Raw genomic sequence first — 26,302 nt, 5'->3', positions numbered from 1 at the left:
AAGCTTTTGAAAACATCAATCAGGATATAGCCAAAGAGACAATGTCAGCTATTGATGAGGATTTACCATTCCAAGTGGAATCCAATGTGTCAGATTGGGTCTGAGAAGCTACATTACACCAAGCTGGTAGACCAGTGGCCTTTTTCTCTCAGACATTACACGGGCCAGAGTTAAGACATTTCTCTATTGAAAAGCAAGCACGAGCTATTGTAGAATCCATTCGCTATTGGAGACACTTTGTAGCTGGAAGGAAATTGACATTGCTGACTGATCAAAAATCTGTCACCTACATGTTCAACACTAAATTGAGGAGCAAGATCAAAAATGATAAGATCATGGGTTGGCCAATTGAACTTTCTACTTATGATAATGACATACTCTATCGCCCAGGAAAATTCAATGACCCTCCAGACACCCTTTCTTGCATGACCTGTGCAAGTCTACAACTAGATCATTTAAAATATCTTCACGATGAATTATGTCACCCGGTGTTCACTAGATTTTATCATCATGTCAAGTCCCTCAATTTGCCATACTCACTAGAAGACTTCAAGAAACTAATGAACGAGTGTCCTGTTTGTGCAGAGTGTAAACCTTGCTTTTATGAAGCTTCCGCTTCCATGTTGATTAAGGCATCTAGACCATTTGAACGCCTCAGACCATTACCCTCAAATAATAAAAATTCCTACTTTCTTAACATAATTGATGAATTCTCTCGTTTCCCCTTCGCTGTACCATGTGCTGATGTTTCTGCTAGTTGTATTATTAAAAGTCTTGATATGATTTTCAGTATTTTCTGTTATCCTAGCGACAGAGGGTCAGCTTTCATGAGTTCTGAACTTAGGCAATACCTTCTTGATAGGGGTACAGCTACAAGTCATACTACAAGCTATAACCCTTGGGGTAATGGTCAAGAGGAGCGCAGTAATGGTACAATCTGGAAAGCTATCACTCTGGCACTAAAATCAAAAGGTCTCCCCACAGCCATTGGGAAGAGGTGCTGCCGGAAGCTTTGAACACTATCTGTACTTTGCCAATGAAAATCCTCACCAACGTCTTTTTCTTTTCCCTAGAAAAGCGAAAACTGGATCAACTTTGCCAACTTGGCTATCTAAGCTCAGAGATGTTTTATTAAGGAAACATAGTCGACCCAGCAAGGCTGACCCACTCGTTGACCGTGTACAACTGCTTCATGCTAATCCACAGTGTGCTCATGTTATTTTTCCTGATGGAAGGAAGGACACTATTTCCCTTAGGGATTTAGCCTCGCCTGGTCTGCAGTCTGCTAGCCCTTCCACTGACCTGACTCCTTCTCTACTCTCCCCATCACGAGAAACACTCAGGGAGCAATATCCCCTTCATGGGAATGTTTCCCCACCCTTTCCACACCTGGCGACAGAAGTCCTTCAGTTGGAGTTAAGTCTCCTCCATCTATGCCTTTGCGTAGATCAACACGTATCTCAAGGCCTCCACAAAGGCTCTGTTATGACCATTTCTAATCTTTGCTATGATTACAATGAGCACAGTTGCTGTGTGTTTACTCAGGCTCGCAGCTTGTTTTTTTTTACTCAGTATTCTCATTTATTCTATTTGTAACCCTTGCTCTTCTATAATTTTTTTTGCTTTTGCCATAATTATATTTTATTAAAATTGGTCAATTTTGGGGGGGGGGGGGGTGAATGTAATGATGTAATGGGGGGGGCATATTATAATGACCGCTTGCTGTTGGCTATGGCTCTAGAGATACTCCACCCGACTGGTATAACGGATGGAGATGCTTTCCCACTGGCCAGTTTAGAGGAGGTTCTAGTCTGTTAATAAGCACTGACAAAAGGCAAAGGAGGAAAAACCCAACACCCAACCCCAACCAACCAATTTTCCCCTGCAGCCGCTGCAACCGTGTCTGCCTGTCCCGCATCGGACTTGTCAGCCACAAACGAGCCTGCAGCTGACGTGGACTTTTACCCCCTCCATAAATCTTCGTCCGCGAAGCCAAGCCAAAGAAAAAAGTAGAACAATTGACTGGTCCATATCAGACACAACACTTCAACAATACCTCACTGAGAGCCAACATTGTGGGAAGGGAGATGGGGGGAGAACTGGGTTCAAGACCACTGTCCATTTGGCCATGGTGTACTCACCATAGCCGTACTCACCAGCTCTACAAACCATGAGCACAAATGAACAGAAACATTTCAATTAAACATCTTCATTTATTTATAATTAAAAAAAAAATCAACTGCTTTCTTTACAGCATTTAATGAGTTGTACTAGAATTTTTGCTGCTTTAGTCTCATGGGTCTGGGACCAGTCACAGACTGATGGGATGAAGGGCAGACAAGAGGTTCCAGACAGGAGTATGAGGGGAAGCATGTCCCAGCACTGTGTGTGGGTGTGGATATGGGTGTGCATGGAACAGGGACTGTGTCCCAGCACTGTGTGTGGGTATTAAACAGGGAGTGTGTCCCAGCACTGACTGTGGGGAACAGGGACCGTCTCCCAGCACTGACTGTGTGTGGAACAGAGATCATGTCCCAGCACTGACTGTGTGTGGAACAGGGAGTGTGTCCCAGCGCTGACTGTGGGGGGAACAGGGATCATATCCCAGCACTGACTGTGGGGAACAGGGACCGTCTCCAAGCACTGACTGTGTGTGGAACAGGGACAATGTCCCAGCACTGACTCTGTGGGGAACAGGAAGTGTGTCTCAGTACTGACTGTGTGGGGAACAGGAAATGTGTCCCAGGACAGACTGTGTGTTAACATGAATGAGAGTCCCAGAACCGAGCATCTGTAACCTGAGTAGCTTGTGCAACCACAATTTTGACCAACTGATGTTGATGAGATGATCTGTGCCCTCTGTGGGTGGAATGGCCCCTGCCCAGTGTCGATGGTCCCTGCCCAGTGTGGGATGGTTCCCTGCCCAGTGTCGGTGGGACGGTCCCTGCCCAGTGTCGGTGGGACGGTCCCTGCCCAGTGTCGGTGGGACGGTCCCTGCCCAGTGTCGGTGGGACGGTCCCTGCCCAGTGTCGGTGGGACGGTCCCTGCCCAGTGTCGGTGGGACGGTCCCTGCCCAGTGTCGGTGGGACGGTCCCTGCCCAGTGTCGGTGGGACGGTCCCTGCCCAGTGTCGGTGGGACGGTCCCTGCCCAGTGTCGGTGGGACGGTCCCTGCCCAGTGTCGGTGGGACGGTCCCTGCCCAGTGTCGGTGGGACGGTCCCTGCCCAGTGTCGGTGGGACGGTCCCTGCCCAGTGTCGGTGGGACGGTCCCTGCCCAGTGTCGGTGGGACGGTCCCTGCCCAGTGTCGGTGGGACGGTCCCTGCCCAGTGTCGGTGGGACGGTCCCTGCCCAGTGTCGGTGGGACGGTCCCTGCCCAGTGTCGGTGGGACGGTCCCTGCCCAGTGTCGGTGGGACGGTCCCTGCCCAGTGTCGGTGGGACGGTCCCTGCCCAGTGTCGGTGGGACGGTCCCTGCCCAGTGTCGGTGGGACGGTCCCTGCCCAGTGTCGGTGGGACGGTCCCTGCCCAGTGTGGGTGGGACGGTCCCTGCCCAGTGTGGGTGAGACGGTGTCTGCCCAGTGTGGGTGAGACGGTGTCTGCCCAGTGTGGGTGAGATGGCCTGTGCCAGTACTGGTGACATAGTCCTTGCCCTGTTTTGGTGAGGTGGTCACTGTCTGGTTTAGGTGAGATGCTCTGTGCCCAATGTTGGTGAGATGGTCTTTGCCTGGATTAGGTAAGATGGTCTGTGCCCAGTTTTGTTGAGGTGGTCTTTGCCTGGATTAGGTGAGATGGTCTGTGCCCAGTGTTGGTGAGATGGTCTGTTCTTGTCTGGAGATTAGAATAGGACAGAGAAAACCTCACGTTACAGCAGTTCTGGATGATCACAGTGTGATCTTCTCAACGGCTTCCAATGGGATTCCTTCCGTGGTTGTAACCAAAGGCCCTTTTCATCTGCTTCTTCTCCCGGCTCATGCCATCCTGGATGATGAATGGAGGCATCAACCGTCCATGCACGCACGGTGGATGGGAATACAGCTGATCCAATCCAGCAATAAATATCACCATCAATGATCTTCCTCATTTGACAGATGCCAGCTCTGGAGTCCAGCAACTAAAACGAAACAGACAGACGGTTGGGGATGGGTGGGGTCTATTAGAAACCAATCATAAAATAGCCTGCAAAGGGCAGGCTGGGGCTGAGTGCTCACTCTAATCCAGGGGTTCCTGTTTTATTCTGAACGTTGTTGGTGTGAGCTGTAACTGCTTGTCCTGCCGATACAGCACGTATTCACTGAACTGTGAAGAATCCACGCCGCCACCACAGGATGCCACCACTCGAAATCCCTTGTGCAACAACCGCTCCAGTACCTGCAGTGGGGGGGGCAGGAACAGAACATCATCAGAAATAAGAGACAGTGTCGGCCATCTGGCCCGTCCAGCCTGCTCTGCCATTCAATGGGATTTCCTTAGATTTTTATTCACTGTAAGGCTTTGAGGAGTGAATAGAGCATAGATCAGTCCAGCACAGGAACAGGACCTTCTGCCCACTTGTCTGTGCCAAGCACGATGACCAAATCTAATTACACTCTGCTGCTTGCATCCAATAGATCTTCCTCTATCCCATGGCTGATCTGGCTGTGTACTCAGCTATACTTACCACCCGTTCCCCATCCTGCTTACACAAAAATCTAATTGCATCAAATGCATTTAATTAAGCACCCCATTTCCTTTGGCAGAGAATCTCACCGATTCACCGTTCGCTGGAAGAAGTAGTTACTCCTCCATCCTAAATCTTGAGTCTCTGTCCTCTAATTCTAGCCTCACTTCCCATGGATACAAGCTCCCTCCTTGCTTCTCTCTTATCTATTCCTTTCATAATTTTATACTTCCATAAGATTCCTCCTCATCTAAACTCCAATGAATATAGTCCCAGGCAACTCAATCCTTGTAAGCTCACTCCTTTATTTCCAGAATCATCCTCTGTACCACCTACTCTGTGGGTGAAACATTTACTCCTCAGATACCCTGAGGGTTGCAGCCAATTACTTCCTACAAGGTGGAGCCTAACATCATAAATGGGTGTGATGATTCACTTCCGCATGAGCTGAACACCTTTTGTACTCACTTTGAAATGGAAAATTCAACAGTACCAATGAGAACTCCCACAGAATCTGGCGGCCCTGTTAGAACATTTTTCAAGTGGACGAGCCCTTACAAGGTGAAAGACCCTGATGGCGTACCTGGAAATCAGTGCCATCCAACTAGCTGCAGTGTTCACAGTTATTTCCAATCTCTCACTGCTGCAGTCGGAGGTTTCCACCTGCTTCAAAAGGGCATCAATCATTCCGGTCGGTGCCCAAGAAGAGTAGAGGGAGCTGCCTCAATGATTATCACCCAGTAGCACTAACATCTACTGTAATGCTTTGAGAGGTTGGTCATGGCCAGAATTAACTTGCACCCAAGTAAAGATCAAGACCCACTGCAATTCGCCTACTGCCACAATCGCTCTACGGTAGATGCAATTTCACTAGCTCTCCAGTCAGCCCTGGATCACCTAGATAACAGCAACACATACATCAGGTTTCTTTTAATAGTTTCCTGTTCAGCTTTCAACACCATCATCTCCTCAGTACTGGTCAAATCCTGGCCCTCTGCACCTCCCTCTGTAACTGGTTCCTTGACTACCTCATCGGAAGACCACAGTCAGTGCGAATCAGTAATAATGTTTCCTCTTCACTGACAGACGCACTTCAAGGATACCTGCTTAGCCCACTGCTCTGTTCTCTCTATGCCCATGACTGTGTGGCTAGACACAACTCAAATGCCATCTACAAATTTGCCCATGACACCACAGTGATTGGGCAGAAACAATGATGAGGAAGTGTACAGAAGTGAGATAGATCAGCTCGTTGAGTGGTGTCACAACAACAACCTTGCCCTCAATATTAGCAAGGGGAAACCAGGAAAACAAACTAATCCTCATCAAGAGGTCAGCAGTGGAAATGGTAAAAAAAAACGTTACATTCCTGGAATTAACATTTTTTTTAGACCTACAGCATGGTAACAGGCCATTTTGGCCCTCATCCCCTTGCCACCCAATTACACCCAATCAACCTACACCCCCAGTATGTTTCGAACAGTGGGAGGAAACTGGAGCCCCCGGAGGCAACCCATGCAGACGTGGGCAGAATGTACAAACTCCTCACAGACAGCGCGGGACTCGAACCCCGGTCTCAATTGCAGAAGCTGTAACAGTGTTGCACTAATGACTGTGCTAACTGTGCCACCCTGGAGATCTATCCTGGGGCCTTCATGTCGATACAATAATGAAGAAGGCCCACCAGCACTCATGAGGAGTTTGAGGAGATTCGGTATGTCACCAAAGACTCTTACAAATTTCTACAGGTGTACTGTGTAGAACATTCTGACTGGTTGCATCACTGTCTGGTACGGAGGTGCCAATGCACAGGTCAGGAAGAAGCTCCAGAGAGTTGTGAACTCAGCCAGTGCCATCATAGGCATCATCTTTACTCTTAAAGACATCTACAGGAGATAGGTCTCAGGAAAGCAGGCTCTATCATCAAGGACCCTCACTATCAAGACCATGCCCTGTTCTTACTGGTACCATCAGGAAGGAGGTGCAGGAGCCTGAAGACCAACACCCAATGGTACAAAAACAGCTTATTCTGCTCTGCCATCAGATATCTGAATGGACAAAGAACGACGGGCAAAGAATGACAGACACTACCTCACTTTTTTTTAATCTTCTTTTGCATTCATTTATTTTTTAAATGTAATTTATAGCAATATTTGCAACTATTATACGGCCCTAAAGCAACAATTTTTGTGGCGTATATTAATAAATTCTGATTCTGTAAACCTTCTCTCCTTGACCTTAAATCTATGCCCGCTCATTTTAGACACCCCCACCATGGGAAATGACATGAGTTATCTTTCCCATTTTTGTCTCGTGATTTTATCAGGTCACTTCTCAACCTTCTCTGCACTGGGACAATCAGCCCCAGCATATCTCATCTCTCCTTATAACCTGATCCCTCCAGTCCCTGTTACAATCTTGAGAATCCTATCAGCAACCTTTCACTGAATCACATTCACCTTGTGACACGGTGACCAGAACAATACTCCACACATGACCTCACCAATGTCTTGTACAACTGCAACGTGATGTCCCCACTCCTACAGTCAGTGCCTTGCCGAAGAAGAGAAGCATGCCAAAACTTGCTTCACCACCCTGTGCACCTGTGTTGCCACTTTCAGGCAACTTCAAAGTCTCTCTGTTGTACAACACTCCCCAGGGCCCTGCCATTACAATACAAGACCTGCCCTGCTTTACCTTCCCAAATTACATCACTTTTAACTTGTCCAAGTTAAATTCCATTCCTTGACCTACACTCCCAGTTGATCTAGATCCTGTTGTAATCTCAGACAAGCTTCCTCATTGTCCACTATGCGTCCAATTTTTTTGCGATAAATGTTTGCAAATTATACAGAAACAGATTCCTCAGCCCATCTCATCTGTGCTGTCTGTGACACCAATCTTCCCTAATCCCTCGACTCCTTTCCTATCAAAGTAGCTGTCTGATGTGCACAGAACATTTGGATCTCTATGTACTTTGTACTTTACACAGCTGTAATCATTCACCATTCTCTTTCTATTTCAATCCCAGTGGAAGATCCTTGTTTAAATTTTAATTTAATTTTAATTTAGAAACACGGCACAGTAACAGGCTCTTTGGGCCCATGAGCCTGCACCATCCAAATACACCCATGTCACCAATTAACCTACTAACCCTTTACCTCTTTGGAGACCCACCCGGATATGGGAAGGACATGCAAACTCCTTGCAGAAAGTGCCAGATTCAAACCCTGGTTGGTGGCGCTGTAATATGCTGTGTTAACCGCTACACTAACTGCATTGGTAGTTCTTACTCTATCCATTCAGAGAATGAGAGAACCCATTTCACCCTGTTCTGTGTCAAATCAGGACCATCTTGGTAGGTATTCCCAGGCCCAGTTACTGCCCAGGTCACTGGATCGGTGCTTGGTTCAGACAAGAAATCATCCATCTTAGCAGCCAGACCAGGGCTTTGGATTTAGAAAGACCAAAGCTGTCCTGGTCCCAAGGACATGAAATTCAAATGAAGAAACTTGCCCTTCCTTCACTCCAATTTTTTATTAAAGAAAAGGAAAATGTTTCAAGGAGATTCCTGTGGGAAATGTGCAAAAATGGGCCTCAGGATTTTACAAGCAAAGGAAAGGATCATAAAATCAGGGTGCTTCTTTGCAAAGTTGATCATGTAGTGAGAACCAATCAACTTTGTAAAGAACATTGGCTCCATGTAAAAGTACAATCCATATTTACTAGAGATAGGGAGAAGGAATTTTGAGTGTGGGTCTTAACACCAGGGTTAAGAAGGAAATTAAGGAGGTTTTGATAGGGTAGATATTAAAATGATCATTTCCACTGACCAGCAATTTGGCTGTGAAGAACTTCCTGGCTGTCAGTATTTTGAATTTACACTATGGTAGGTGTACGTTACACACATTCACATCATGGGTTCAATGTCTACCAAAGAGCCGCAGGACACTATTAAGTGGTATTTAGTTTGGCAAACTCTTGCTTCCTCTCAGAGCGACCAACATCTGCTTAACATTTGGGGCATGGTTCAAAGATGGAACAGATGGAAACAATATGAATTCACCAATAGAATGAATCAAGCACTGCAGAAAGATGAAGCTCCCTTCTCAGAGCAAAGCATGAAGCCAGCACTCCCAGTGATAGGGCAGACTTGGTGAAGGTAAATGGCTAGAGGGAAGCTTCACATGGACAATCACATCCAAGAAAGGTCGGCTTATTCAGAAAGTCATGACCCATGGGATCCAAGGAAATTTGGGCGCATGGATCCAGAATTGACTTGCCTGTAGAAAGCAGAGGTTGGTAGTAAATGGAATGCATCCTGCCTGGAGGTTGGTGACTAGTGACATTCCACAAGGATCTGTTCTGGGACACCTGCTCTTTTGATTTTTATAAATGACTTGGATGAAGAAGTGAAGGGGTGGGTCAGTATGTTTGCAGATAATATAAAGATTGGTGGTGTTGTGGATAGCATAGAAGGTTGTTTAATTTCAACTCAGCAATGCTGACATAACAAGGATGGAATAGTACCCCAAATTGGGATGATGTGTGACTGAAAAGGCAAGTTCTGATCCCCTAGTGTTCCTGCTGTCCTTGTCCTTCTTGGGGAGAGGACATGGATTTAGAAGGAGCGATCACAGATGCCTGATGACACTGTATCCATTAGGCAATGCACTTTACAGCCAGGGTGTACTGGTGGTGGAGGGAGTGACTGTTTATGGCGATTGGCAGTCCACTGTCCCCATAGGTTTCAAGGCAGCCACTATCATCCCGGTTGGTCCCCAAGAGAGAGATGGTAACTGGACTAACGACTACCATCCAATGGGATTGACCACTGCAATCATGAAATGCTTTGAGTGGCTGGAAATGGAACAGATCAAGTCACTTTCTAACAGATGACAGATGACCCTCAACTCCGTCTGAACAACCATTGATCCCTTATATGCCAGGCTGTGGTTAAGTTACCTACCAGCTTGCATTCAACATGATCATACCTCAAAGGTTGATGGATAAAGTCAAGTCAAGCCAAGTCCTTACTGAGACTCAACATTCCTCTATGCAACTGAATTCTGGAGTTCTTGACAGAAAGATCACCATCAGTCCAGATTGGCAGCAAAATCTCAAGTCCCATCACACTGAATACTGGCATACCTCAGAGCTGTGTGCTCAGCTCACCACTGTTCAGGCAGCTGACTCATGACTGCACTGCTAGATTCTGTTCAAACAAAATGATCAAGTTTGCAGATGATTCAACAATACCTGGCCTCATTGACAACAACAATGAGTCACATTACAAAAAGGAAGTTGGGCAGCTCATAAAATGGTGCAAGAACAACAATCGAGTCTCAACCTGGACAAGACAAAGGAGATGATTGTGAACTTCAGTACAAAGGTCAACCATTCTCCATTGCACATCAATGGTTTGGTCATGAAGAGAGTGGAGAGCACAGAATTCCTTGGGGTGCATATAGCGGATGACCTATTGTGGATCACTCATTAGTCAGAAAGCACAGTAGTTCCTACATTTCTTCAGGAGGTTAAGAAGGACAAGGCTACCAGCCCCCATCTTGGCAACATTTTACACAAGCATAATTGAGAGTCTCCTGTGTGGCTGGATGTAGAAAGGATGCAGAACAGTACAGTAACTGCAAAGCATCAAACAGGAAGTCAACACAGAGTATCATCAAACTGGCCGAGAAGATCACTGGGGTCTCCCTTTCCTCTATTGACAACATTCACTGGGAACGTTACTCAAATACGGCTCAAAGAATTATTGAGAAACTTTTCCATCCAGCACACAGCATCTCTGACTCACTACCATCAAGAAGGGGGTACAGGAGCATCAAAATCAGGACTGCCAGGCTGGGAAATAGTTTCTTCCCACAGGCTATGAGATTAAAGAACAGTATCCTGTAACCAACTAAATCATTCCAAAATATTTAAATATATTTATTTTAAATTATATGTATATATGTGATTATTCTGTACATTGCAAGAGCATGTGTGCACACTGTGGTCCGGAGAAACACTCTTTCATCAGGTTATATGTATACAGTCAGATGAAAATAAACAAACTTGAACTTGAGATGTTAATCAAGTGGACTGCTTTGAACTGGAGTGTCAGGTTCCTTGAGCTGTTGGAGTTATTTTCAATCCAGGTGAATTGACAGGGTTCCATCATATTCCTTCTGGATGGGATGGAAGCTTTAGTGTGTTGGGTGGACAGACACCATAGGTAGACCACCTCACAATAGTTCTTGGAGCTGTGGTACCTTGATGGCTGCTCCTGTTGAGTTACTGGTCAATGGTGACTTCCTCAGAAGTTCATAGTGGGGTCTCAATAATAGTTCAAAAGTCACATCCAATAACAGGCCTTTCGGCCCATTATGTCCCTGCTTTCAATCAGTATACATCAAGACTAATCCCGACACTTGGTCTGTATTTTTCTCTGCCGTATCCATTGAAGTACTCATCCAGATACTTCTACATGCGAATCTCCCACTCCACCACTTCCTCAGACAGTAGCCCCTTTCAAATTTAATCATCTGGGTAACGTTCCTGGGACCCGGGTGCGATTACTGGGGCAAAGATGCTGGAAGCACCTTTCAAATCGCAGGGGAATCTATTCATTAAATCGCCAACCCGGCAATTTAAGGGGGATTCCACCCCCGCAATGACACGTCACGCACTCATCGGAAGTACTGGTGGATGTTCAGATGCTGGATGCCCGGTGATGCACGCACACAAGCGCTGACATCACCAGAATAAGCGGGATGGCCATTTTTGTTTAAATTGGCTATGGTAAGTTTAACTGGGTTCCCTGAATACCTTGGAGGTAAGTCATGGACCTGGTTGGGTTCCAACGGGGTTGACCTCTTTCAAACTGCCATGTAACTGGGGCGCTAACTGTGCAAAGTGCCTGGTTAACGCCACTTTACACAGCAGTTTGAAAGGGTCTACTGTGTCCAGATATTTCTACTGTGACCACTTTGTCATCCACATCATTCATATAGATGATAAACAACAGCATGGGATGGAGAGGTGACATGCTGAATTACGTTCATGTATTCCACTTGAGAAAATAACATAATTTACGTAATAAATATCATTTCTTCCTTGAAAGTATGGAACCCATATTTACAACATTTTGGTTTGAAGGTGCAAGAGACTTTTGAGAGCCTGTCTTGCAGTTAATCCTTAACTCCATTATTATTTAACTGCATTAAATTAATAATTTTTATTGACATTCTCCTTTTTTAATCTTTTCTGTATATATTAGTTAGCATTAGTGTAGATGAGGGAGGTTTTTGTTTCCTGTGTGGCGGCTCACCACTAGGCGGGTGAAACGGCCCCGCTTGTAAGCCACGTGGCGGGGGACCACGGGACGCCCGGGTGATGTCAGTGCCCTCCAGCGCAGTTCTCAGCCAGGTCCGGGCTGGGAGTATAAGTACAGCCCAGCAGCCTGCAATAAACTAGTCTGCTCACTGCGCTCAACCCGTCTGGTTCTTTCAGGAGCAGGGTAGCTGCATGTATTTTCTTGATGTACATTTTTATTCAACTTTATGTATATGAATATGGTTTTCAAATTGTTAAATAAAATGATTAAAAAAAACAGCAACAATCCCTGCGGCAACACCACTGGTCAAAGGCATCCAGCCTGAGTAACAACCCTCCATTCCCACCATCTCTCTCCTACCATTAAGCCAGTTCTGTATCCAATTGGCCAGCTCACCTTGAATCCAGTGAGCCCTTCCCTTCCACACCAGTCCATCTAGAGTCTAGATTCTAGACGATCTAGTCTGCAGCAATATCTGAGCACACAATTCCCTAGGTGTGTACCGATTGTCCCCAACCCCTGACACAACATCTTTTTGGTAGCCTAGGCCTTCAGTGTGATGTCTCGAGGTGATAACCTGGATATGTCCCTATAACACACTGGTTGTCTGAATGATCAGGTGAGGGCTTAATCATTTTCCCTAATCACAGTTCCCCTCTGTTTATCTCAATCACTTTGTGAGCTCCTGAACTGTCACTCTATCAGTACATCTCCTGAGGTTCTTCTCCAGGAGATCACATGGACACTGAGAGCTGACATCATTGGTAAACAATACCATGGAGTGTTCTGGAGCCCAGGACCTCAAGCCTAGGAATGCTTCTTACCTGGACTGAGTTCAGCCGGCAGTACCCGTTGATTGGAAATCGGATGACATGCGTGGGGTCTTGGTTCCATCCTGCATTCACAGAGTTGCACATGATATCCCCAGTCTCAGGGAAAATATCCTCTATCAATGACTTCTCTCCGCTCAGACTGATGCGCTCTCCTAGATCCGGGGTGACCCTCAGCACCAGGCACTCACAGGGCTGCGAGCACTTCCGATGTTCCCGTTCCTGCTTCCACCTCTCCAGTTCCCGTACCATGGGCTGCAGCTGGTAGTACTTGGCTTCCTCATACAGCAAGCTGAAATCCTGCAACAAATCCAGAACAATGCCATTCTCAATGGTGCTTTCCGAGCTTCCTGCCTATACGGGAGGCCAGGAGGGTTATTCCACCTGATCCACCTTTAATGACGGGGCTCTGCAGGAAGGCACAGACCCCATCGCCCTATCCATGTTCAGCTCAAGTCTCCCCTAACGCTCCTCATCCATTCGCTGAAGAGTGGTTTCACTTGGAGATAATTAGCTCGAGGTCATCAAGTTGGCAAGGGGGCAAAGACGAGTCATGGGAACGTTCCTGGAACTAGGGGACCTGATCGAGGGAGAGTCTGGATAGGCTGGTGCATTTCTCCCAAGAGCAAAGGAGGCTGAGGGGGGACCTTAGAGAGGTTTACAAAATCATGACTGGTGTAGATAAGGTGTCACCATCTTTTTCACAAGTCTAGAGGGCATGTATTGAAGGTGAGAGGGGAGAGAAGTAAAAGAATCTAAGAGGTTATTTTGTCCACACAGAGGGCAGTGGGTGGGTGGAATGAGCTGCCACCGAGTAGAAGAGGCAGGGACAATTACAACATTTAAAACCTCCTTGGACAGGTACATGGATAGGAAATGTTCAGAGGGCTAAATGCAGGCAAATGGGACTGGCTCAAGTAAGCAACTTGGTTAGTATAGATGAGTGGGTTAAAGGGGCCTGTTTCCATGCTGTAAAATCTGATGACTGACTGAGACTGTGAATGGTGCAGGACCAGCAATGGTCCTCAAGTGACCCCACTTTCCAGCTTTCCTCTCTCAGAACAACTTACGTTGGTTGTATTTGAGTGACAACATGGTAAACATGTCAGAGGATTCCGTTCACTTAAGGTCAACCATCAGAGGTGATCTTAAATAATAGCATGGGGAGTGAAGAACAAAGTCTCCTGCTCCTGTTCCTATTTAATTATTGGTCGGGTTACCAAAGACCTGGACTATTGAACTAGATGAAACACGATAGGCTGCAGATCCTGTGATTGAAGTAAACACACCGAAATGCTGGAGGAACTCAGATGGTCTATTCAGCATCTATATATTCCCGACACTTTGGGTCTGAGCCTTTCTTCACCTTTATTTCGATGCAATCATGAAGAAAGCTCACCATGAGGAGTTTAAGGAGATTTGGTATGTCACCAAAGACTCTTGCAAATGTCGGCAGGTGTACCGTGGAGAGCATTCTGACTGGTGGCATTACTGTCTGGTATGGAGGTGCCAATGCACAGAATAGGAAGAGGCTACAGAAAATTATGAACTCAGTCAGTGCCATTATGGGCATCAGTCTTCACTCTATTAAGGACATCTACAAGAGGCGGTGTCTCAAGAAAGCAGCCTCTATCATCAAGGACCCTCACTATCCAGACCATGCCCTCTTCTTACTGGTACCGTCAGGCAGGAGCCTGAAGACCAACACCCAATGGTACAAAAAAGTAGCTTCTTCCCCATTGCCATCAGATATCTGAATGGACAATGAGCTGTAGGCACTATCTCTCTTTTCTTTTTGCACTCATTTATTTATTTTTAAAAATTTAATTTATAGCAATTTTCAAACCTGTAATGCTGGCACGAAACAATAAATTTTGTGAAACATGTTCATGACAATAAATTCTGATTCTGATGAACAATGGGGCAAATGCCATATTTTACTTCAAGTCTATGAACCTGAAATTGTTAGAAGGTGGTGATTAAACAAAAGTTGAAAAATATCAGGGTGCGAGGTGTCAGTGTCCCAAGCACGTAGGTGTTGGGGTGTGTTAACCAAGGGCCAGGAAGCAGAATGCTCCCTCGGAATCCTCAGGAACAAACGGAAAACCAAGAGCAACATTCGGGGCACAGGGCTGAGGCATCAATAGTGGCCCCTGCTAGGAATGATTTCAAATAAGGGGGTTCTCCTCAATTTCTGCCAAACTCTTTCCTTCACTAGACCAATAAGCTGTGTGATCCTCACAAGACCACAAGACAAAGGAACAGAACCAGGCCACTAGGCCCATCGAGACTGTTCCGTAAATCTACACTAAGCTACTGTACACTAGTTCCAATTTCCAGCCTTTTCCCCATATCCCTTGATTTCCTCACTAATGAGAATCTTGTCTATTTCTTATTTAAATACTCCCAGTGATCTGGCTTTCACTGCCGTGTGCAGCAGTGAGTTCCACAGATCCACGACCCTCTGGCTAAAGAAGTTCTTCCTAATCTCTGTTTTATATGGATAACCTCTAATTTTCAGACCATGTTCCCTTTTCCTCAATTCACCCACCAAGGGAAACATCTTACCCGCATCCACCCTATCTAAACCATGGTGTTTGTGCTTGGATGTTCTCTGGTTGGGTTTGAGTTGGTGCTTCATTGGATCCCTGGCCCCAGGAGTAAGGCAGAAGCTTTGGGAAGATCATGATAATCAGACAAAGAAAGGAATAGAAGGAAATTTATCTTTGCATCCTCACCTTGAAGTCCTCTGGAAGCAGGAGCTTCGATGTTCTGAGGAAACTTAAGATGTATCGGAAAATCTCTCCATCTCGGTCGATGAAATAGTGCTGCTTTAAACTGTCCAGGACGATGGGCTCGGTGCCATTGAAAAGGCGTCCTATCCTGTGTACCAAAATTAACTCTTAATATGGATGACCACAGTCCGACAGTCATTCTTCAACAGCTGTATGAAACGAGTAACACTTATCAAGACTTGTGGCAAAAGGCCAGCAACCGACAATCTCAGCGCTGCAGAATAAACAGTAACATTAGAAAGTATCTGTCACAGGATACATGTGGAACCAAACAATACAATAGTGTTCATAATTGTCCTGTATAATTAGACCAATAGAAGAAACAGCAGACTGGGGCTGCTGGAAAACTTGAGCCCAAAGTCTTGCTGAGGCATTTGAAAGAACACACCCTTCAGGAGTCTGTGTTGTGTGAACAAGACTCACTGATCGGAGGGTTTGCTTTCACTTCAGTTTACCCCCCATCTGCACACTTGTATCAGAGATAATATCCCATTGACGCAAGACAGGTGATGGAATTGGGAGAGCTGTCGCAGATTTGACTAGAGTCTGTTCTTTCATCCAATATCCCATACCTGTCCCATTCCATTATCAGGCCAGGCTGACTAGAAGTGGCCACAAGTGACCAAGGAAGTCTCCTGTTAATTATCTCCCTCCACCTTCCCACAGTATGTCTCCTGGTTAACACCACCTATATGCAGTGCTGAGAGGGAGTGTGCTCTAGGTGGGAACATCCATGCAATAACACCAACCAGGGCGCTCATTTTCATATGGGACAGAACTGCGACCAGCCCTGTGACAGGTATTGGGAAGGAAATGCCATTCTGCACTGAACCACGGTCAGGCGCATCTTGTCCATCTGGATCCACTTTCTAGCACTGGGTCCATCATCTCGTAATCATGCCCTATCAGGTACAACACAAAAGCCTGATGGAGGAACTCAGCAGATCATGCAGCATCCATAGGGAAACCATTGTTTCAGGCCTGAGCCCTTCATTCAGACCCAAGCTACCTCTGGCCAGAAACATTTCATCTGTCTTCATACCCATTTAATTAATTTAAATCTATGCCCCTGATCACAGGAAAACTGATAATCCAGCAGCCCCAGGAGTTTGCAGGTTCTGGACAAGATGAATTTATGGGCTACTGGAAGTTATTTCTATCAACATACAAATGTTTATTTTGCTTTTTTTTTTAAGCACATTACACGACTGTAATCCACCCCACAGTGAAGCCCTGAGTCAGCCTGGAAACCAGCCTGTGTGACTCCAATTGACCCAGTGCTCCATCCATCCTGCAGCCTTGCTCCTATCTGATGGTCCTCACCCTGTGGCAGCCCAGATATACCCTTGTCCACTAGCTGCTCACCCACTCACTGTCCAGAGCCCCAGATTAATGTTGTCAGGCACCGAACCATGGGGAGTTCTTGGAATTGGACCCCAGATTTTTGTTTTAAATATGAAGGTAAACGTCCTTCATGCCAATTATTTTTAACCCTCCTAGTTTTATGTACCTTTACCCTCCCCTGTTACAATGAAGACCCCAGGCTATTCATCTTCTGCTGCCCAGGAAAGCCCTCACATCCATATACACTCTCCTCTCTCTCCTGATCAGGGGTGTAAAATCATGCACCAACATGCTTAAAGACAGTTTCCTCCCCACACCCATCAGGCTCCTGAATGACCCCCATGTCTTGCTTGGTGCTCATTGATCTTTGTAATCCTACACTCTGTAAATTGTGTACGAATTATAGAGCTAGCCTGTTAGTCTGCTCGCAGAACCACTAGATATAATGTGACAAATAAATCTTAAAATTAAAAACAAACTTAAACATTACAGCGATGCTGACAATAATGTGGAGTGTAGCAGACACTTCCTCCTGCTCACTGTTACACTCTGCACTTCGCTGCCACCTGTGATTGTTGGGCTTTCAGGATCTGGGTGTCACCGGCAAGGTTTCATCCCCTCATGGAACTGTGCAATCCTCCCAAACTGGTGGGATCTAGGATTCCAGCATGCTGTGTGACTTGGAATGATGTGCAGCCGGAGGTGTTTCCCCCCCCACCCCTCACCTGATGACTTTCGCCCTTGCTGATGACAGACATGGGCTTGGAAAGTGCTCCAACCCAAGCCTAGGCAAGTAGAGTGGTAGGTGGTACATTCTGCAACAAGAAATGTTGGGGGAAGTGGAAGGATGCTATTCAAGTGAGATGCTATGTCTCAGATGGTGTTACTCAGGCAGGTAACCCACTAGACTGATTGGTGGGTGTCAACAGATGAGTAACGTGCTGCTCTTACAGCCAAGGTAGTTCCAGGATGAGTTCTGGAACCTGATGAAGTCCAAACTTGGTACTTCCTGATATACTCGACAAAGGGCTCAGGCCAAAAATGATGGTTCTCCTTTACTTCCTATGGATGCTGCGTGAGCTCAACATCTGCACACTTCCTTGTCGAACTAAGGTGGAGATAATGATGACTGGATTCGATTTGTCCTTCAGGGATCATGGACGTGCAGTTCAAATTCCTGGTTCTCACTGCTTTCTTCTTCCATCCTCACATTCCCTCACACTCAATTCCATTCAACATGGTTCTGTCCATTTATCCAGTTCTCCTGCCACCGATAACATTCACCCACACTCCCACGCAGTCAGTCAGCTGCTGGATCATTTACAAACTCGTCAATTATATTGGCTACATTTAACTTTGAGTCATTGGTCTTCACCATGTCTGTGGAACCCTCATTGGAAAGAACCTTCCAGTCATCAGTGCTCCCAACCACTTAACTCTTGCTTACTGAGTCTATTTTGAATGCCAAGGGCTTTTATTTTGCTGTCTGTAGGCCATAGTCAAAACCCATGCAGTCTACATCAGTGTTGTTCTCATTGGCCTCTTATTAAATATACAAAGTTAGGTAAACACAACCTTTACATAACAAATCCATGCTGACAACCTTGAATAATCAATTTTTTACGAAATGTTGATCAATATTGTTTCTCAGAATTTATTCCAAGAATTCGAAGTTAGGACAGGAGAGCATGGTGCAACCCTGTTAGTCTCTCTGAACAAACCTCCCCTCTGCAGACAGAGGAGGTGGGAAATGCAGACAGAGGAGGTGGGAGGAGGGGAAAGGCCCAGGAGGGCCCTCACATCCATATACACTCTCCTCTCTCTCCTGATCAGGGGTGTAAAATCATGCACCAACATGCTTAAAGACAGTTTCCTCCCCACACCCATCAGGCTCCTGAATGACCCCCATGTCTTGCTTGGTGCTCATTGATCTTGAACTACTTCAAGATTTTCTGCCTTGTATCCCCAAACACTCTGAAGTAGATTTCAAATGGCCATAGAGGTTTAGCTATATTTGACCATCCCAGACCATTTTCTCCCTCCTTCCTTGCTGTGCTTGCCCTCTCAGGTATTCTGCACATTCCTTCAAGGATCATCCTCATCTGTAACATCCACATCTTCCAGCGATAATTGGCACAATCTTCCTCCCAAATCCTCCTGTCATAGACACATCTGTTGATGGCAGTTGTGGTGGGAGTAACACCTCCTTGATGAACTTTGTTCTTTGTTAGATTGTGTGATTACACCCCCAATGGTCCAGGGAGGGTGCCAGCCCAGAGCTAGACTCTCAACTGGACATTCAGGAACTGGGCATCAGAGCCTGGTAAAAGGAGACAGAGCTAACTGATCAACACAGATCCCTGTGTTTTTACCACATCCCATCACAAACAGTGGCAGACAATTAAAGTCTTGCAGACACTGAGGCCAAAGGCCAGAGCACCAGAGATGAAACTAAGGTATTTACAATGTTCTTTAGCTTTGGTATTGTGAACTTAGCTCAACATCCCAACAACCTTTCAATCAGTTCAATTCACTTTATATATGAGGAAGACTGCTGAGAGAACTAGATACAGGAAGAACACTGGTTCAGGGTAGTGTAGCAGTTAGCATTATGCTACAATAGCATAAGAGACCCAGGTTTGAGTCCGGGGCTGACTGTAAGGTGTTTGTATGTTTTCCCCATGTCTGCATGGGATACTCTGATGCTCCAGTTTCCTCCCACATTCAAATTACATATGGGGTTAATAAATTCATTGGTGTATTTTGACAGCACAAGTTCAGGGGGCTGGAAGGTCCTGTGATCATGCTGTATGTTGTCTAAATTTAAAAAATAAACAAGTTGCTCAAAGTAAAGAATAACTGACATTCCCTGTCTACAAAGCATGGAAAACCAAATCTGACAGATCTTTGCAACCCCTGTCTGTCGTCAATCGTTAGCAGTGCATTAGGAGTTGGCAAGGATCCCACCAACTTGCACCGACTCACCAATGACTTGACCCAGAATGGTCAGTTTGGATTCTGCCGGGAACACTCGTAGCCAGACCTCAGGGTAGCCACGGAGGTAAGGAGCTGAATTCCAGCTCATGGCCCCTCACATCACATCCTATTCAACTGATTTTGACATCAAAGGCTTGAGTATAAATGAAGTGGTGGGAACACGGGGGAAAGCAGTGTGCTGGCTGCTGTCATTGAAATTGTTCACCAAGGCTGCTGGTGGTCCTCAAGCCCAAACGCTCAGCCCACCCATGTCCTGTTCCTTCACCAACCATCACCCTTCCAGCGTAAGGAAGAGATAGTGTTCACAATGCTGGATTCCTTTTGGAACTGCTCATGACCAAGCAGTCCATGGCTTCTTGCTGAAAGACCTGGACAACTTCCCCCCCCCACAACACCCACCCCACCCCCCAGTGTGGCTGCTAAATCTTCCTCACAGTATGTGCCAAATAACAGCCGTCTCCAGCAAGAACATCAGATCTTCCTGGCATTCAACAACCAAAACAACCCCGATTGTAACAACCTAAGGGTATCACTGACAGACTCATGGAAGTAAACAAGGTCTCTGCAGTTGCTGGAAAACTGGACGCAGACTGAGGGATTTTTCATTGAGAACCTTCACTCTGTAAGGACCTCCCAGTGGCAAACCACTTCAATTCCACACCCCATTCCCACATCATCATGTCTATCCATGGCCTTGTGCACTGCCAAGATGAGGCCTCTCACAAATTGGAGGAGCAACACCTTATTCCATCTTGGTAATCTCCAACCAGAAAGCATCACGGTCAACCTCCAATTTCTGGTAAATCCCTCCCCCATTTTTCATTTTCCCCTCTCTCTGCCCCTTTTTCCTTTTCCTTCCCCACCTTACCTGCCGCCCCCCCTTCTTTCCTCAGTCCTCTGCCCTACCCCCCCATCACCTCAGACCTTTCCTTCCCACGTATTCATCTATCAACACCCACCCTGGGCTCCTCCTCTTCCTCCATGCATTCACTCCCTGGTTTTGGTGTGGCTGATGAAGGATCACGGTCTGAAATCTGGACTGTCTGTTGCCTTCCACAGAGGCTGCCTGGCCTGCTGAGTTTTTCTGGCACATAGTGTGTTGTTGTAGCTACAGTAACACATCCATTGTCAGTACAAGGTAAATCACGGGTGGGTATCCTGAAGGGGTGAGGCACATCTGGTTCCTTAGAGCCCCTGCACTAACATGATATCCATATACCATCTGGCACATTTGCCTCTGCCATGGGCACTCAGTGAGGGGCAGAGTGGACCATTCTCAAGATGCACAGCACCAATTCACCAGGATGGGATTTCATCCAACTCACCATCTTCATGAGAGACTGGAGGGACAGCGAGTTAGGCAGCATCTACGGAGGGAGGAGAACAGGCAATGTTTTGGGTTGGGACTCCCTTCTCAGGGCTAAAGTGGGAAAGGGAGATTACTGGCATAAAAATGGGGGGACTCGAGAAAGCGAGGGAAGAAACAAAGTCATTGGAATCTGGGCATATGAAAGTGTCAATTGTGGAGGAGAGCGGGGGGGGGTTGGTGGTGGTGAAAAAGGAAAGACTGGAATAGGCCTTGAGAACGGAACAGTGAAACTAGATCAGGGTGGGGTTACAGGAAGTGGGAAATCCAATGGTATTGTTGAGTTTGAGGCTCCTCAGGAGGAACATGGAATGTTGTCCTCAGGTTTAACTCAGGCTGGAACTGGAGGAGATGTGCTCACACAGGTTGGTGTGGGAATGGGGAGGGGGATAAAATCACTTGTTCCCAGTAGATCCAGTGGAGCACTGAGGGCTTCAGATTTCCACAGTTACCATGTGTCTCCATTATCCCTTGCAACCGATGACTTGGAAATGTTTCACCGTCCCTCATTGTCACTGGGTCAAAATCCTGGGATATCTTCCCTAATGGTCCCATCATTGGAAGAAAAGCAGCTCAAGAAGGTGACTCAACATCTCCTTTACCACAACAGTTGGGGATGAGAAGTGTATACCAGCCTTACTGATAACGCCAAGGTCCCAAACAATGAGAAACGACTAAACTGCCCTAATCCCCACACACAGAAAATCCAGCTGTAGCAAAAAACCACCAGCTGCAGGAACCCTGGGATCGAGCAGCATCCGTGGAGTCAGGGAGGTGGTCAATGTTTCAGGCTGAGAACCTGCATCATGACTGAGAGTGCTGAGGACTGATAACCAGTATAATGGGGAGAGGAGGAGGGATGGGGCAGGGGCTGTTGGTTGAGAGGTAGAACCAGGTGAGGTGGAGATGATGGACAGATGGAACTAGATGGGAAGGGGGCAGTGTAGAGATAGTGAGTGATAGGTGGACATGTTAAGTAGAGAACCCAATGGGCAGATGGTTGGGGACTGAGAGAATATCTTCACTGCACAGACAAAGGAAGCTGAAATACTGCCTTCCACCCAGGATATTACAGAGATAGGAAAGGTAATGTGAACGGAAAAAATAAAACAGCTTGTTGCTTACCAGAATTCATAGAGAAAAGGTGAATAGTCAGGTTAATGCTGTCAGATTCACATGTGTTTGAATGAGGAAGGTAACCAGGAATGACTTGGTACAGTCAAGTCTTTCTAAGGTGCAGGAGTATCAAAGGAGAAAGTAGCATTGAACATGGCTGCTTCCTGGATGGTTCAGAGTTAACGATGGGGGTCGAAGGTGCTGGCTTTGATCTTTCTGGCATTTGGCTGGGGGGAGCATCTCTTCACCCAGATACCAGACAAAGGATTTGCAGTGGGGATGTGCTGGAAACATCGGAGGAGTTTGTGAGATGGGCCTGCCCCCTGTCAGGGTTCCTGTGGAAACGGATTTGTACAATTGTCCATTGTGGAGTTCTGGGCTGAGAGGGTGACAACTGTTACCTGCAGGTCGCTGATTAAATGCATGCTTTATTCTGAAAGTGCTCACAATAGGCAGACCATTGCATGCCTGGGGTTTTAATTTCTAGCCTTTCTTGCTCTCTGTCACTCCCAATTCCACCTGTTTCAGAGTTAAAAAAAAAGGCATGGTGGTGATGGAGATCAGAGCAGACATTTTGTGCACATTCTCTAACCACAGCACAAGAAATAGAAGTAGATCACACAGAGCCTTGAATCAGAGCTAATCCCAGAAAGTTAAGATATTTCTCCATCTGTTCTACAATTGTCCAAAAATCTATTGGTCTCAGATTTATATGTACTCCACAACTGTATCCACAGTTCTCCAAGGTAAAAATGTATAACACTCCATTCAAATTAATTTCTCATCTCTCTTCTAAATGACTAACTCCATGGCCTGAGACTACGCCTTTTAACCTGATGCTCTCCAGTGACAACATAGCTTTGCGCATCCATATCATCCACCATTCTGACTCTTGTTATAAGCACTAATTTTTAAAAACACTTCATTGTATCCAGGTCAATCTTCACAAAACATCAATCTCATCCCAGGAATCGACTTGGGAATCTATGACTGAGAGACAAGAGAAGTAGGTAACAGACTAATGCCTGCTTCTGTTCCTTGTTGAGAGACAAGTTGAGGGCTGCAAATGTACACATCATGTTTCAGGCCTGTGTCAGAGCAGAAGACAGAATAGGTTCACACTGAAAGAATGGTATACAGAGGGAGAAGGTGGAGCATGGGAGGAAACCAGGAAGTGGAAGCTTCTACAAAAGGAAGAGAGTTGTTCAAGTAATCATTGGTTCCTTAGAGGATGATACTGGGGAATTAATCATGGGAAACAATGGAAATGGCAGAGATTCTAAATAATTATTTTGGGTCAATGTTTGTTTTCAGCAAAAGACATGCAAAACATCCCAACAATAGATAACCAAGAGGCTGTACGGAAAAGGGAATTTCCTCTCTCCAGGACAGAACTCTGCAACCTAATGGGGATAATGGCCAATGCCTCCCCTTGTCCAGAGTGTCCAAGGGTGTAGAGGGAGTGATCCCTGACATAGTGGCCGCGTTGGCGATAGTTGAGTTTGGAGGACTGGAAGTCCACTTGCTGTTTAATGGAGGAGGGAGATGGATATCAGGAATGTAAAAACCAGCAGGTCCAACATTTGTCACTGGGATCACTGCTAGAATTCAATATGAAGGATGAAAGAGCAGAACATTGTTAAGAGAACCAAGCAAAGTCAGCAAGCTTCTACTGGAGGGAAGTCATTTGTAACAAGTCCCTCCAGTTCTGTGAGGATCCAACAAACAGGATAAGTAAAGGGGAACAGGTAGATGTGGTTTATTTTAATTTCCAAAAGGAATTCAGTAAGGTGCCCCATGAACATTACTGAACCTCAGAAGAGCACCACTGATTGAAGAAATACATTGGTAGAGAGTGAGGATTGGCCAATTATTAGAAAGCAGCGATTAATTACCCATTGGTTTAGATTACTCATCATTAACTACTAGGATTCTATAGAGTTCAGTGCAGCTACCTCAACCATCTGCAATCGACATTCATGTCTTGGATGAAGGGGCTGGGTGTGTTATGGCCAAGTCTGCAGATGATACGAAGATAAGTGGGTTAGCAAGTTGTGAATGGGCACAAAGGGCCTGCAAGGGGATATGGACAGGGTGAGCGAGTGGACAAGAAGCTGGCAGAGGAAATGTTATGTGGGGAAGTGTGAGGTTACGTACTTTGGAAGGAAGAAAGAAAAGTGCATTTTTTGTTAACGGAGTGAGACCACAAGTTGTGGTGGCTCCAAAGGATCTGGGGGGATCTAAGCGAATGAAACACCAAAGGTTATAAGGCAGACAAACAGGCTCCAAATGCTGAAATCTGGAGCAAAAATCAAACTGTTGGAACTCAGCAGGTCAGACAGTTTCTGTCAGGTGGTTTTGAGTCAGGTTATAATGCAGACCCACAAGCAGCGAGGAAGTTAGTAGAAGATTGAGGATTTGGAGAATAGAAGGGAAGTATTGAGGTATAGCAGGGTGACACAGCAAATGGACTCCTGGAATAGTCCTGAGCTCCACATTTAATGAAAGATCCTCATGGATTGAAGGTGGCAGGTTGAGTTCTGGGAAGAGCAGATTAAGTCTGCAGAGAGATTGAACAAGTTGGCCTTGTAGGCAATGACTGTATTCTGTCCATTCACAATGCAGAAATATTTACTTGTAGAATTCACAAATCATTAACCAAAAATTTGAAATAGAAGAGAATAGCACAGCATGGTACAGGCCCTTTGGTCCACTATGTTTGTATAAACATACTTCACAATCACTCTAATCCTTCCCTCCTACAAACACATAACCCTCTATTTTTCTTACATCCACGTGCATGTCTAAGAGTCTTTTAAATATTCCTGTTGTACCAACCTCAATCACCATCCCAGGCAATGCATTCCAGGCACCCACCACTCTCTTAAAAAAAACATACTTCTAACATCTCCTCAAAATTTTCCTTCTCTCACCTTAAACACCAGTCCTCAGGAATTGGCCATTGTTGGCCCGGGGAAAAGGTGCTGGCTCTCCACCCATTCCAAGCCCCTTATAATCTTGTAGACCTCTATTAAGTCACCTCTTATCCTCCATCACTCTAAAGAGAAAAGCCCGACCTCTGTCAAATTTGCTTCACAAGATACGTTTTCCAATCCAGACAATATCCTGGTAAACCTCCTGTGCACCATCTCCAAAGCATCTACATCCTTCCCATAATGAGGCTACCAAAACTGAGTGCAATACTCCAAGTGTAGTCTAACCAGACATAAAATTCACTGCATGGAATTTCTGTGAAAACAGTATATAAATCAGCACAAAATGTATTGCCATTTCATCTCCAGTTTCTTGACACCAGTGCCGAAGATGTTGTTTCATGTTGTGGAAAATCACAGTAGGAACTGTTTTCTAGGAACACAATCTCCCCGTGATGTGTGGGCGGCCTGTATTCACTGGAGTTAAGGAGAATGAGAGGTGATCCTATTGATGTAGGAGATTTGGAGAGGGGTAAGATGTTGGAGGATGTTTCCCTTCGGGGGGGGGGGTCACCTGTTTGAGAATGGGAGATTTGGAGAGGGGTGGGATGTTGGAAGGCTATCAGAGTCATTTTGACCCTCAGAGGATTGCTAGTTTTCGGAGTTCTCAACCCTGGGTAATGTTGGGAGTTGGAGACATCACATAATTTGAAAGTGGAGGGTGACTTGAATCACAGCAGGTTCACAGGAACAGTGAGGGAGGGCCAGTCGATGCCAAGGTTGATCAGTTCTGACCTCGTCCATTGGCAGGGCAAGTTGGAGAAGCCATTCAGCCAGTTGCTGAGACTCTATCTTCAGAATAGTTCATGAGCCTTGAACTTTTATATGGTGTTTGATTGCATATCACACAGGGAGCTATCAAACATAACA

At 46.0% G+C, this 26,302-nt stretch overlaps 1 protein-coding gene across 4 annotated transcripts in view; it reads right to left on the bottom strand.

Annotated features, from left to right (window-relative positions):
• Positions 1-2,193: 2,193 nt before the first annotated feature.
• Positions 2,194-26,302, bottom strand: part of LOC138745001 (BTB/POZ domain-containing protein kctd15) — a 38,120-nt gene continuing 14,011 nt past the window's right edge. For all 4 annotated transcript variants that reach the window (XM_069902001.1, XM_069902002.1, XM_069901999.1 and 1 more), the window contains 4 exons: positions 15,560-15,704; positions 12,816-13,121; positions 4,207-4,366; positions 2,194-4,109 (listed from right to left, as the gene is read on the bottom strand). In XM_069902001.1, the coding sequence (XP_069758102.1) occupies positions 4,208-4,366; positions 12,816-13,121; positions 15,560-15,704 (610 nt within the window). In that variant the 3' untranslated portion in view covers positions 2,194-4,109; position 4,207. The remainder of the gene's footprint in view (positions 4,110-4,206; positions 4,367-12,815; positions 13,122-15,559; positions 15,705-26,302) is intronic.

This window comes from Narcine bancroftii, chromosome 10 (assembly GCF_036971445.1).
Source record: "Narcine bancroftii isolate sNarBan1 chromosome 10, sNarBan1.hap1, whole genome shotgun sequence".
Taxonomy (NCBI): domain Eukaryota; kingdom Metazoa; phylum Chordata; class Chondrichthyes; order Torpediniformes; family Narcinidae; genus Narcine; species Narcine bancroftii.
This window is presented reverse-complemented; position numbering and strand designations above follow the sequence as displayed.